Below are 13,625 nucleotides of genomic sequence, written 5' to 3'. Positions count from 1 at the left end.
GAAAAAGAATGTGATTAGGAGGACGAATTCGAAGAATGTAGCCTACGATAATCTTTACAAATATCAGATCGTGTTTATATATCATAATATTTCATATTATCTGGGGCCGTGGAGTCTATATCATTACAATAGCCTGAAATATCATCAGATTTTTCTAAACATGTGTCTCTCTGTAGGGCCCAGGTGCTTGTAACGTCGCGTGTAATGGAGGGGGAGTTGGGATGTTCGTAGTTTAGGGTCCGCCCTCTGGATTCGCCGGAGCCATTTAACATCGCAGTGTGCGCGAGCTCCGCGGTGGGTGCGCTGCACGCTCCTTCTGGATCCATCGCAGGTCGGAGAGGCGCGAGGCGCTGTAAACATTAGGCGCGCGCAGCGATGGCAGCGCCGACCGCCCTTCGCACACGCCAAGCTCCAGGATCCCTGGAAAAGCCTCCACTCTTCGGGATTTAAGAACCAATGTTTATTGTGTTACGATAGGTTACGATTTGTGGTGACTGCATGCTCGTGTTTTCGTAATCTTCGTAAACGCACGGTTTCTTTTTTTTGAGGCGCCTAAATGAATCTCCAGGATTGACGACATGCATTATTTTCTCAACGAACATATAGCTTCGATTGTTTACTTATCGTAATTTCGTGACGAACCTGTCATTTTTGCTTGAGTTTGAAATTATAAGAGAAATTGTGGTTCACATCACGCGGTGCACCAGCCCCCAGGAATTGAAGCATCCTTCCGTCACACAGCCGTGTAAGCGCCCCTCACGCGCCACTCACGCGCCCTGCAGCTCCGCCATAGGGAGGATCCGCGGGGTGATCGCTGCGCTACACACAAACTCCGCACAGACGATGCTTTGGGAGTAAAATAAATAACGATGGGCAAAGATCAGGAATTGCTTCAGGCGGTGAAGACCGAGGACCTAATAACGGTGCAGAAACTCCTGCAGAGGCCCAAACCCGGCAAAGCAAGTAGGTGATATTGAAATCTGGATCATTATTATTGTATGTTGTGCATCGTTCGGTGATATGAGGGACGGAGAGGTGTCGGAACGAGAAAACGTGATCGCTCTCGGAGGTGTCAGTGATTAAAAGGGGAAAGGATGAGGGCATTTGCCCTGCCCCCTTATTTAGGGAAAGATGTTTAGCAGTTAGAGGCCAGCGTTGGAGGTGTTATGTTAGATCGCACGCGGGTACGTCGTAGTCTGTATTTCTAAGAACGACGTAATCAGCTGATCTTCCAGAGTTACGACACAATTACACACGGAGCTTGGAAGATCGTGACGTCGGAGAGCTCTCCATCCTAATCATAATCACCACCTTCGCGCCGTTTCACTGCGTATTTATCGTGCGGTTGCATTAGTTCGCAGCATCAAGAAGCCGGTGTGTATTAAGCATCACATTGTTTCCCAGCTGGTCAAAAATATATAATATTGTGAATCAAAACGGGTCACTAAAAGTGTTATGTAGAATATCGATGCATGCGCTGTGCAGGAGTAGGGTACGTCAGGTTCAGTTTGGGGAGCAGCTGTTATAACCGTTGAGCCGTTATAACCGTGGGGCTTTAATACTGGGAACAGTATAGCACGTTTTAAGTAGATATCGACATGGTGATTTATTAATGTTGGCTCCGTGTCACGTAACTATGTGTTGAGGGAAAAAGTAACCTAGTTATTTTTTACGATGCAAAGCCAGATTTATGATGTCCAACCAACACACAGTGTTTTTTTCTAATTCCAGCTGGATACAGGTGAACACTCAGAGAGTTATATGTTATATCTGACCATATGTTGCTTTCGAAAAGGATTCCTTCCCACAGTTACATTGAATTTTTCTCATAGATGTTATATTGTGAGCTGGTATGGAACAGTAGATCCTCAACCCTTAGGTTTTTTCCTTACCACAACAATTAAGACTTTGCTGTGATATCAGAGGTGAACCTGTTGTCCATTATAATCACCTGCACTGAAGATACACACTCCTCCAGCCTCCTCCAAACCTCTACAAACCTCTCCAACCCCCTCTAAACCTCTCCAGACCCACCCAAACCTCTCCAAACTCCTCTAAACCTCTCCAAACCCATCCAAACTTCTCCAAACCCCTCTAAACCTCTCCAAACCCACCCAAACCTCTCCAATCCCGTCCAAACCCATCCAAACTTCTCCAAACCTTATGTTCCTCATCAGCAGTCCCAGACGTTCCCACCTGTTTCAACTTCAGTCTTCAAAGGAACGAACATTATAACTTTTTCTGAGCGTCTCTTTTCAGCATCTCGGTTTCTGCACGTTTGGTCATTTATGTAGTGGTGACACAGAATAACTGACTGTGCTTTACATATGGGTGCAGCCAGCAGTAGTTTTGAATTTTTTTTCACTAACTCACCTCTGATTGACGTCGTTAAGTGGCGTATCATGACATTTCACGCATTTCAACCAGAATTCTCCTGTGAAGATAAAGAATGAGAGGAATTTGTCATATCCCCCAGTGCAGCTCAATACTACTGAAGTCTAAATCATACCTAGTGTGGGGTCTTCATTTGCTGGTAGTAACAATGCTGTCAAATCATTTTTCTATGTAATGTATTTAATGCGAATGCAATATTTTTCATTTTTGACATGTTTTCACAATAGTTCTTAAACCCGAGCACAGATTTCTTTTTTATGCAACAACTGGATCTTTTTAACACCTGTGCTTTCTTCATACCTAGTTAAGAGCCAGTATCCTTTATTACTGACCTTATGCCAGATGTTATATTGTTGTCTTTGATGTGCATGTGCAGTGTGTGTTAAGATGGCAGCTGGATATCATAGCCAGCATCTGGGAAACAGAAACCTTCTCCTTCTCCTGCACCCCATTTTTCTCCCAAATTCAGTAATTAAGCCAGTTCCCACCCACCGACTGGCTTGCTTGTTCTCCCATATCATGTGACAGTTGCCAACCATGGAGAGCTTTTAAAACTGCAACCCATAATGCAACACAGGGCAGCTGAATGCACCTGGAGGAAAGATCTAACTGCCTTCATCAGCAAGAGCAAATACACAGATGTCCATGACTGGCCAGTGTTACGTTGATTGACAGGCGACAGCGAGTACTGTTGCCCCTCCCATTATGACAGCAGTGCCAATTTTGCTCCCTTGAGCTCCCAGCCATGGATGACTGTAGGACCCTCAGAGCTCAAACCATCAAACCCACAATAACAGGGTGAAGGCTTTTCTATTGCACCATGTGGGAGCCTCCTCTCCTCTCCACACCACTGCACATGCACACCGTGCCAGACAGCGTGAGCAGTGAGAGTGCCAGAGAGACAATCATGGCAGTTCTTAACTTTAAAGCTGCTGGATTTCATGTTGTTCCTGCTCATTATCCCATATGTTATTCCTGATATTGGTCTGGCACACTGTAGTCCACTAAGAGAGTTATTTCAGTTCTGCTGGACCGGCTGCCGCTCTTTCCCTCCATGACGTCTTTGTTGACAGTGCTAATAGATTAATGCAGTTGTGGAAGCACATGCTTGTATTTCATTTTTGCAAAGCTTGAATACTTTCTATCCAGCAGGGACAGGCGTATTCCCCAGAGCAGAAACAGCACAGGCTTCTGGGAGTCTTCTGTTTCATATTAGTTTACTTCAGTTTATGTAACATCCAGTCAGGCAGGTAGCCAAGGTACTGGAGGCAGAACCCATGTGAAATGAAATCTCTATCTCATTTCACTTCCCATTATTGTTTTGTTATATATTGTGGTTTTGAATGTTGTGCGAGGCTGTGGTCCCACTACAGTTTAAGAGAGGGGCCGAAGATGATTGGTGCGGTTCGTCACCTGCTGTATTCGTTTAACAACATACAAATCAAGCAGAGGCAAATACAAAACAAACAGAAATTTCTTTTGTTTCCTTGTTTATCGTTTAATGTAATTGGTTTACTGATAATGTAATTGGTTTACATCCAACCTCATCTGCTTGCAAACTTTGCCTTTTTTGCTATTATTTTCGGTTACTCCCGTTAAACCAAAGAACTCGGAAAGAAAGATTGCTCTTGTCATATCCACTATCTAACCAATGGGAGTTCTGTGACACTACCGCCCCCACCCCCCAACCCCCATCCCTCCACCATTATTGGCTGATCCCAGGCCTTCTGGGTGATATGGCTTTAGTGTATACCCTAAGGGCACTCTGTGGGCAGCCATGTTGATACAGCAGTTGTCACGTCTCATTCTCATCAGTCCAGAACATCACTGCAGGTACTGTTGGGTGGGTCCTGTTGTTAATAACCCGTATCATCATGGAATTTCAGGACTTATTGTTGGGCAGCATGTGTTCCTGGGTGATCTTCTTTCATGTGGATTCTTCGGTTCGAGGGCGGGGCTTCCCAGGTGTTAGTGGCGATGAGCTCAGATCACCTGTGTGCTGAGCAACTGTAATGCCAGGAGCAAGCCCAGCTCCTGTTCACACCCTCTTCCAGGCCACATTCAGGCACTGGCATGACTGCCTGCACCTAATCCAGGCATTCGTTTCTCCCAATAGCATGATTGAAGATTGAATTACAGTGCAGATGGCTGGCAGAGAGTGCAGAAAGAGAGAGAGGAAGAGGGAGAAGGAGTAGAGTGAGAGAAAGGAAGAGAGATGGAGAGGGGGAGCGAGAGGATACAATGTTGAAAGGCCTTAAATCAATTCTTTTGTATCAGAGCCACTAGCTCATCTGGCCGGATGCTTGCCCACCGTTGGGAGAGGAGAGTGGTGTACAGTAACACAGCAGGCTGGCAGGATGCAGACGGACACTGGTCTTGTCTCACGTGGCCCCAGACCAAAGTTGGCTTTAAAAATACTTATGGAAGAAATGATACGGAAATGTGTTAAGAGGCCAACCTAAGCGTGAGAAAAGCAAAAGAATGTGTTTGGAGTTGTAAAGGTCTCCTGCTTCAGGCCTGTCCTTCTAGAATGTATTTGGAGTTGTAAAGGTCTCCTGCTTCAGGCCTGTCCTTCTAGAATGTATTTGGAGTTGTAAAGGTCTCCTGCTTCAGGCCTGTCCTTCTAGAATGTGTTTGGAGTTGTAAAGGTCTCCTGCTTCAGGCCTGTCCTTCTAGCTCATTCCTCTAACAGTGTGAGATTCCTACAGCCACAGAGAGGTTAACCTAACACTACAGGTGCAGTCAAAGCAAGGACTGGGAGATGGGTGGACCTAGACTCAAACACACAGGTGCATCTCAATCAATTAGAATATCATCAAAAAGTTCATTTATTTCAGTAATTCAATACAAAAACTGAAACACAAACTATTTTTTATATAGATTATATAAAATTATATATATATAATTATATAGATTCATGACGAACAGAGTGATCTATTTCAAGTGTTTATTTCTGTTAATGTTGGTGATTATGGCTTACAGCCAATGAAAATCCAAAATCATTATCTCAGAACATTTGAATATTATATAAGACTAACTGAGAAAAGCCTTTCAGCATTCTTGGTTCTGGTGTCTCTCATTTTCCTCTTGTCTAGTTCAGTTTAGTTTGCTTGCCAAACAAGCACAGTGACACTGGTTATTAAACCAGGGATTGGTACTTTTAGCAGTGTGGACAGGTGTCAAGTCCTGCTGGAAAATGAAATTTTCATCTCCAAAAAGCTTGTCGTCAGAGGGGAGCATGAAGTGCTCTACAATGTCCTGGTATATAGCTGCGCTGATTTTGGTCTTGATACAACATAGTGGACCTACACCAGCAGATGACATGGCTACACCATCAGTTGTAGGTCCAAGGTGTTGTTTTCAGATAAAAGTATTTGGAAATCAAGGTCTCAAAGTCTGGAGCAAGGCACACAATCCAAGCTGTAGAGGTCTAGTGGAGGATTCCACAATCAGTGATGGTTTGGGGGCGCCATGTCTTCATGGCTCCATGAATCTATATAATATATGGGTTTTACTTTTTGAATTGAATTACTGAAACAGATGAACTTTTTGATGATATTGTAATTCATTGAGATGCACCTGTACTACGACGCTAGGTAGAGGAAACAAGGGCGTAATCACACTCACCAAGGGAGTAAACACACTGACCAAGGGAGTAATCACACTCACCAAGGGAGTAAACACACTGACCAAGGGAGTAAACACACTGACCAAGGGAGTAAACACACTCATCAAGGGAGTAAACACACTCATCAAGGGAGTAATCACACTCACCAAGGGAGTAAACACACTGACCAAGGGAGTAAACACACTCACCAAGGGAGTAATCACACTCACCAAGGGAGTAAACACACTGACCAAGGGAGTAAACACACTCACCAAGGGAGTAAACACACTCATCAAGGGAGTAAACACACTCATCAAGGGAGTAATCACACTCACCAAGGGAGTAAACACACTGACCAAGGGAGTAAACACACTGACCAAGGGAGTAAACACACTCACCAAGGGAGTAAACACACTCATCAAGGGAGTAAACACACTCATCAAGGGAGTAAACACACTGACCAAGGGAGTAAACACACTGACCAAGGGAGTAAACACACTCACCAAGGGAGTAAACACACTGACCAAGGGAGTAAACACACTGACCAAGGGAGTAAACACACTCATCAAGGGAGTAAACACACTCACCAAGGGAGTAAACACACTCACCAAGGGAGTAAACACACTCACCAAGGGAGTAAACACACTGACCAAGGGAGTAAACACACTCACCAAGGGAGTAAACACACTGACCAAGGGAGTAAACACACTCACCAAGGGAGTAAACACACTCATCAAGGGAGTAAACACACTCACCAAGGGAGTAAACACAAACAACCAGTTGATTAGTAAGCATGTTTTAAAAGGTGTGATTGCTCTGTTTACAGAGGATCCAAGGATCTGACACCTAAGGACGGAGTTTGACGACAAAAAAAAGAGTAGAAAATGTATATTAACAAAAAATACAGTTTATGCAGGTGCTTCTCAAACAATTAATGTAGAATATAAAACTCTTTAGGTGGATTGATCAAACTACAGTAAAAATACAGTCAACCTTCAGTGGACTAAGGCTTTCTAGACAGACCCTCTCACATATGGCTCTGTGTGTTGCTGTGCTTACCGTTGGCTGATATTCTCATGGCACTAATAATGAACAGTGTGGATATGCAACACATTCAGAGCCATTCCTCTGAGCTAACTACTCCTCCAGGCCAGCTGGGGGCAGACTGGGGTTTTTAAGCAGGATTGGCTGAGAGTCTGTGTGTTTGTAGAACTGCAGCACTGCCATGATGGATGGGTCTCACCAGTGATGATGTTGCTAAGATGTGTGGGAGAGTCTAAGAGAAAGGAAAGTGTGTGTGTGTGTGTGTGTGTGTGTGTGTGTGTGTGTGTGTGTGTGTGTGTGTGTGTGTGTGTGTGTGTGTGTGTGTGTGTGTGTGTGTGTGTGTGTGTGTGTGTGTGTGTTGTGTGTGTGTGTGTGTGTGTGTGTGTGTGAGTGCGTGTGTGTGTCTAACTAGATGTGCTCCTCCATCCTTTCCTTTAGTCTCCCTCTTCCGTGTTGCCATGGAGTTCTCCAACACAGGTTACCCTGTTGCATATGGGAAGATGCTGCCTCTGACACCCCCCAGTGACCTTGCCTCACAGTGGTCATGGACTTCATGTTATTAGCATGGTGGCTTGTGCTGGATTGCTGAGTGACACTTTCACAGAACAGAGGAAAGAGGGAAGTGATTGACATGCAGGTTGCAGACGAATCAGCAGTCACACAAATCATTCTAGAAAACAGAGAGGAATGTCCGGCAGCTGTGAGCTCCACCGAGTGCCACCGTGACTGACGGCTCACAGAGATGTTATGTAAGGTCATACGGTAAAGGTGCAGAGAGGACTGGCCTCTGGAGAGTGACCCCATAACACACTAAATTACCCCCTCCCCACAAAATAAAAAAATAAAAAATCCTGAATGAGCAATGTTAACCCTACACCTAACAGCTAGTCATGCCTTAATGTCCTGAAGAGGCCAGGTACAATATCCTGATGACAGATACTTTCATGGTCTACACTCACACACAATGAGCTGATGCTTGTTTACTAATAAACATCACGTTAATCCTCTACAAACACAGCTCCCATGAAGTCACACATTAATCTCCACATAGGACAGAGCTGAATTAGACCTTGACGCTGCTGCTTGTGCCCTTTGACTGACCATTGATATGGAGTTGGACACACTGACCATTCTTATACAAAAGATCTTTCTCCCCTCTGTCTTTATTGGTCTGTCTTTAAATGGCCACCCTTCACTACAGGATACTATGTCGTAGATCACAATCAGACTTGACAGAGGATATCACAGGGGTACAGACTGGATAATACGCACCCCCACACAAGTAAACGTTTGAAACCGAGGGACCTCTTGTGATTATTGTAAGGAGAATTGCATTAAAATTGGTAGCCCCTCCTGTGATGTGGAGTGTCTGATCTTCCCTCCTCCAGTCTACTCTCAGTATAGTCGGGCTGAGCCGATTGTGAGTAGTAAAAGTTAAACGTTCAATATTCACGACTCTGTGTCGTGTAGTGTGGGAAACCGTCAGCCAATGAAGGCCGAGCTGAATGGAACTTCATCAACAGTGTGTGCGGAAGTTGTAAACATGGTGGCTCAATCAAGGACCCCATAAGTGGACTATGGAGAAGTGATTGCGCTGTGGCAACACAATGAATGTCTGTATAATGTGTGGTGGAAGACATACCTTAACAAAAGGGAGGAGGAAAGGAGATGGGCAGAAGTTGTAACATTCATCCACCATATTTGTTTAGAACTAAAGTCACGTGGGTCTGCGAGAAAACTGCCGATGGACCTGAAAATCGGAACCACCTGTCATGACTTCTGAGCGTGAAGTCTGGTGTTTATCTGAAAGTAGTGTTGAGTATTTAAAAATATGTGTCTTACGTTTTCGACATCGATTAGGATTTTCATAATTCTGTACTGTGGGCCATGCATTGTCTAGATAGCTACTTCAACTACACTGATGCTCAGGGAACTTTTGCGCACATGATTTTCAACAAAAGATGTACGCTTATCAAATACACACTGAATACACTGAAATGTAACTAACTGTAAATAGAGAGCTAAATGTAGAACATGTAAGCAAGTGGTCGAGGCAAATTTAAAATCCCATGCCCATTTAAATACATTCATGCCCAAGTACAACGTCACACCCATTCATTTAACCTAAGTTATTACAATAGCACGGACACACACCGACGTGAAACCGCAGATCTCTAGCTAATCAATCTCCACCACTATTGACGAGCCAGGGCTGGACTTGAAGAACACCAAAACCCCCTGGCTTCACCAGAGTAAACTCATGGTTTTTATAGCGCACTTCCATGTGAGAGACAGACGGACTGTGCGGACTGATTACGCAGGCAGGCAGCAGACAGGAGGCCCGGCTCTGGGAAGATCTGCTGGCGTGGCACAGGGACGACGGGCCGAGCCCTGGGCTTCAGCTCCACGGTTGGGAGGAATAAGAGTTCCTGATGTCAGGAACAGGAGGAGGCTGTGGAGCCTACAGGGCCTGGAGAAGGGAGTTGTGGAACGGGTGTTCGAGAACTTGCATTCCTGCCCCCACACCTGGGCAGGGGCTCGAGACTGGAGCACTCGTTCTCTCTTCACTGTCCTCACTCCTAACCATAGCAGTTTTTTGTTTGCCATTTTCAAGCAAATGTCCTTCTTCTGTCCAGAACCCAGGCAATGGTTCTGCCCAGCTCAGCGTCCTGAACCCGGGAAGTGGTTCTGCCCAGCTCAGTGTCCTGAACCCGGGCTGTGTTTCTTCCCGGCTCAGCAGCCTGAACAAAGACTAAGTATCTGCCATTCAGAGAATGAAGCACTGTGCACCAGCACCGGACGCCAAAGGAACAGGATGGATTTTTCCATGCAGACCGACCTTCCAGCCTCTTGTGTGTTTTCCGTTCTCTTTGCAGGCTCTGTAAGTCCTGCGTTCCATGTAAAAACAAAGTCAACTGGACAGAGCTCCACTGTGTGTGACTGTGCACAGTCCCTAAAGAACTCCTCAGTCTTTCCACATAAGGTTTACATGCGGCTTGGCGTAGGTGCTGGTGTTTGGAGGGGGTGCCAAACCTCTGTGGTGCTCAGAGGGGTAAGTGGTGGGTGCTCCCCGACTGGTCTGCTCTCCCGAACTCTCGCCGCTGTCAGACCATAACGGAAATTCCTAGTGCAGTATTTAATACAGTGCTAACAGTCAACTGAAGAGCAGCTGAGAGCTCTCACAGGCCATGAGATGGTTTACAATCCATACTTCGGTGTGTGTTTGTTAGGATTCCCCACCAACACAAAACTGTTCCTGCTTGAGTTCCTGCTTGAGGGATTCAAATTCATGACTGGCTTCTACACCCACTGGCCCAGTGACTGCATGAGATCCTGTGTGTATCTGTGTGCATGTCTGAGTGGTTTAAAAGTGCCAGCTCCAAACTTGGTGTGTATGTAGCAGTAAGTTCCAGCATGATCCCCCCTCCCCCGCCCCCTTCTGCACCTACACACACATACACACATATAAACAAGCAGCTCTGCTCAGCAGGTTCTCAACGCCTGCCCTCGTTAATAGTGTCCAGCAGGGCGGCGATGAGCGGGGCAGATGTTGCCAGAGAGCAGAGATGGCACACTCACGCAATGTTTCTGGCACAGATGGACCACCAGAGGCTGTAGGGGTGTAGGGTGTAGGGTGTAGGGTGTATGGGGCAGGAGAGAGAGAAAAGGTGCCCTGCTGTGATCTGTTTGACACTGTGACCTGCAGCTAGTCCTGAGAAACAGTCCAGGGCCTCTTGATTCTGTGTTGTGGAGCTCTGGGAGTGTAGGTCTTGGGTGGGACTCTGGGTGGGATCCTGGGACAGGGTTCTGTCTGCGATGCTGACTCTGGTTGCTAGTCAGCATTCTGAGTGCAGGCTCCTGATCAGAGAGCATCTGGCATAAAAGCAGACAGGCCAACCTGCAGTCAGTGGCTGGCCGTGTCACGTCCTAAGCCGTTCACACCTCTGCTGTGTGTGACCGACAGCAGTGGCTTATCACGCATCCACCACAAGGGACAAACAGAAAGCTACAGCTTGTTCACACTTTCACATAAACACACACACACACACACACACACACACACACACACACACACACACACACACACACACACACACAGTGAGTCATGTTCTAGTAGGGATCAGAAGAGCATGGATTACATTTGGGATTGAGTGACTGCAAGGGGTAACTCTCGCCAGTAGCTGTGTCGGATTAGATAAAGCTGTCTTTCTCACACACACACACAGTATGCTGTGGGCATATTGGAGCTCCACCTATTAATCAGGCTAGTGTTTCTGGTCATCGCCCTAATGGGGAAACAAGGAAATGTGTGGTGTTTCCTCTCCACTGGCTGCATGTGAGGTGTTTCCTCTCCACTGGCTGCATGTGTGGTGTTTCCTCTCCACTGGCTGCATGTGTGGTGTTTCCTCTCCACTGGCTGCATGTGTGGTGTTTCCTCTCCACTGGCTGCATGTGTGGTGTTGACTCTCCACTGGCTGCATGTGTGGTGTTTCCTCTCCACTGGCTGCATGTGTGGTGTTTCCTCTCCACTGGCTGCATGTGTGGTGTTTCCTCTCCACTGGCTGCATGTGTGGTGTTGACTCTCCACTGGCTGCATGTGTGGTGTTTCCTCTCCACTGGCTGCATGTGTGGTGTTTCCTCTCCACTGGCTGCATGTGTGGTGTTTCCTCTCCACTGGCTGCATGTGTGGTGTTGACTCTCCACTGGCTGCATGTGTGGTGTTTCCTCTCCACTGGCTGCATGTGTGGTGTTGACTCTCCACTGGCTGCATGTGTGGTGTTTCCTCTCCACTGGCTGCATGTGTGGTGTTTCCTCTCCACTGGCTGCATGTGTGGTGTTGACTCTTGCACTGATGGGTTTAAGAGATGGAGAAGTTACATTGACAGAATACGATGTGCTTGGAGAGGTGATCTTGCAGTGGTATTTTTATTAACAAAACACAGGGCTAATTTTATCTGTTACATTGACTTTGCTGTGGGTGGATGGCTCAGAATTCCTGGAGGAGAGTGCCGTGTGAGTGGTGTGAGTGTGTGAGTGGTGTGAGTGGTGTGAGTGTGTGAGTGGTGTGAGTGGTGTGAGTGTGTGAGTGGTGTGAGTGTGTGAGTGTGTGAGTGTGTGAGTGGTGGCCATTGAGGGTGGAGCTGGTGGAGGTTTATCAGTGGGATTTAATTCAGGCATCCTGATGCTGCATTATAACACGTAATTACATGGATGACTGACCCTGATGTGTCCTGCTGACCCTGATGTGTCCTGCTGACTCTGATGTGACCACTGAGCACTCCTTATTCCAGTACTCTCTCTCTCTCTCTTTCTCTCTCTCTCTCTCTCTCTCTCTCTCTCTCTCTCTCAGAGTTCGGTCTAGCTCTCTCTCTCTCTCAGAGTTCGGTCTAGCTCTCTGTCACAGCTTTCATTTACATCTGACTTTAAAGGTTGGAACATTAAGTTTAATGTTCCTAACAAATAGGGGGTTCCTATACGGTTCCTGTGTATGGTTAGAAGCTCCTCCTAAATTCCTATCTGTTCATTTGGCATGTCACTTCTATATCTGGAACATTCTGCCAGAAGTTTGCCAGATTAAGAATGTTGCTTGGAAAATGTAGATGTTTGTGGAGAATGTTGGGTGTTTTGTGTAGAATGATGTTGGGGAATGTTGATATCTGATGGAGAATGTTGGACATAAATGTTGATTTTTCATGGAGAATATTGGACAAGAATGCTGGACAGAAATGTTGACTTTTCAGGGAAAATTTTGGTGTTAGTTAGAGGATGCTGGTTATAGCTGAAGGTCGATTATGTTAGTTGGAGAACATTGGTGTTAGTAAGGGTCAGAATGCTGTGTGCTTTAGTACGGTGATATTCCAGGCACAGGTGCCATCTGTGTATTGGGGTTCTCTGGGTAATTGTATGCAGTGCAGAGGTTACAGGTTACCAAGAGAAGGGCTGTACTGCTCTGACCTTCAGAGCACATTGTGCTGTTGGGCTCTGTGAGCAGTGCTGGAGGCCTTTGGCCCCTGCTGTTTGGAAAAGGCAGCTTGTTTTCTCAGACTGGCACTCCAACTCCCTGCTGGAGCAGATTAAACTGGATAAGGGTGAGACGAAATGTGCTCTCAGGGCCACTGTCTATCAGGGAGTCATTTCCTATGATATGAAATCTACATACATCGCTTGCAGGGTCTGTTTGCAGAATTACAGTTCATAATTCACCCAGACTGAATTGGGTTGCTGCCTGCTGATTAGATCAAACCGGTAAGTCATGAGATGAAAAACATCCAACAGAAGATTATTCAGTATTTCAGGTGTCAGCATTTCAGAAGTCAGAAAAAAGGTAATGATGTATGGATTCTGTATGTGTACCGAACCTAAGAGTTTGGATGCAAGGATCCGTTGTCTCGCATGTGTAGAAAGGTTAGCTGTAACAGTATCAGAGACCAACAGAACAGATGTGTGTGTGTGTGTGTGTGTGTGTGTGTGTGTGTGTGTGTGTGTGTGTGTGTGTGTGTGTGTGTGTGTATTTGCATTTGGGAAGGTGGTCCAGTAGCACACAGTGAGACACATATCAAACATCTCAGTTTGTTTCCAC

The 13,625-nt window shown here is 46.1% G+C and overlaps 1 protein-coding gene across 1 annotated transcript in view; it reads left to right on the top strand.

Moving 5' to 3' along the window:
- Nucleotides 1-265: 265 nt before the first annotated feature.
- The window catches only part of caskin1 (CASK interacting protein 1), a 74,663-nt gene continuing 61,303 nt past the window's right edge, over nt 266-13,625 (top strand). The window contains 1 exon segment of the mRNA XM_076996750.1: nt 266-963. Coding sequence (XP_076852865.1) covers nt 870-963 — 94 coding nt within the window. The 5' untranslated portion in view covers nt 266-869.

The sequence above is a fragment of the Brachyhypopomus gauderio genome, chromosome 2 (assembly GCF_052324685.1).
Source record: "Brachyhypopomus gauderio isolate BG-103 chromosome 2, BGAUD_0.2, whole genome shotgun sequence".
NCBI lineage: Eukaryota > Metazoa > Chordata > Actinopteri > Gymnotiformes > Hypopomidae > Brachyhypopomus > Brachyhypopomus gauderio.
Note: the sequence above shows the minus strand (reverse complement) of the source record. Positions and strands in the feature narration are given on the sequence as shown.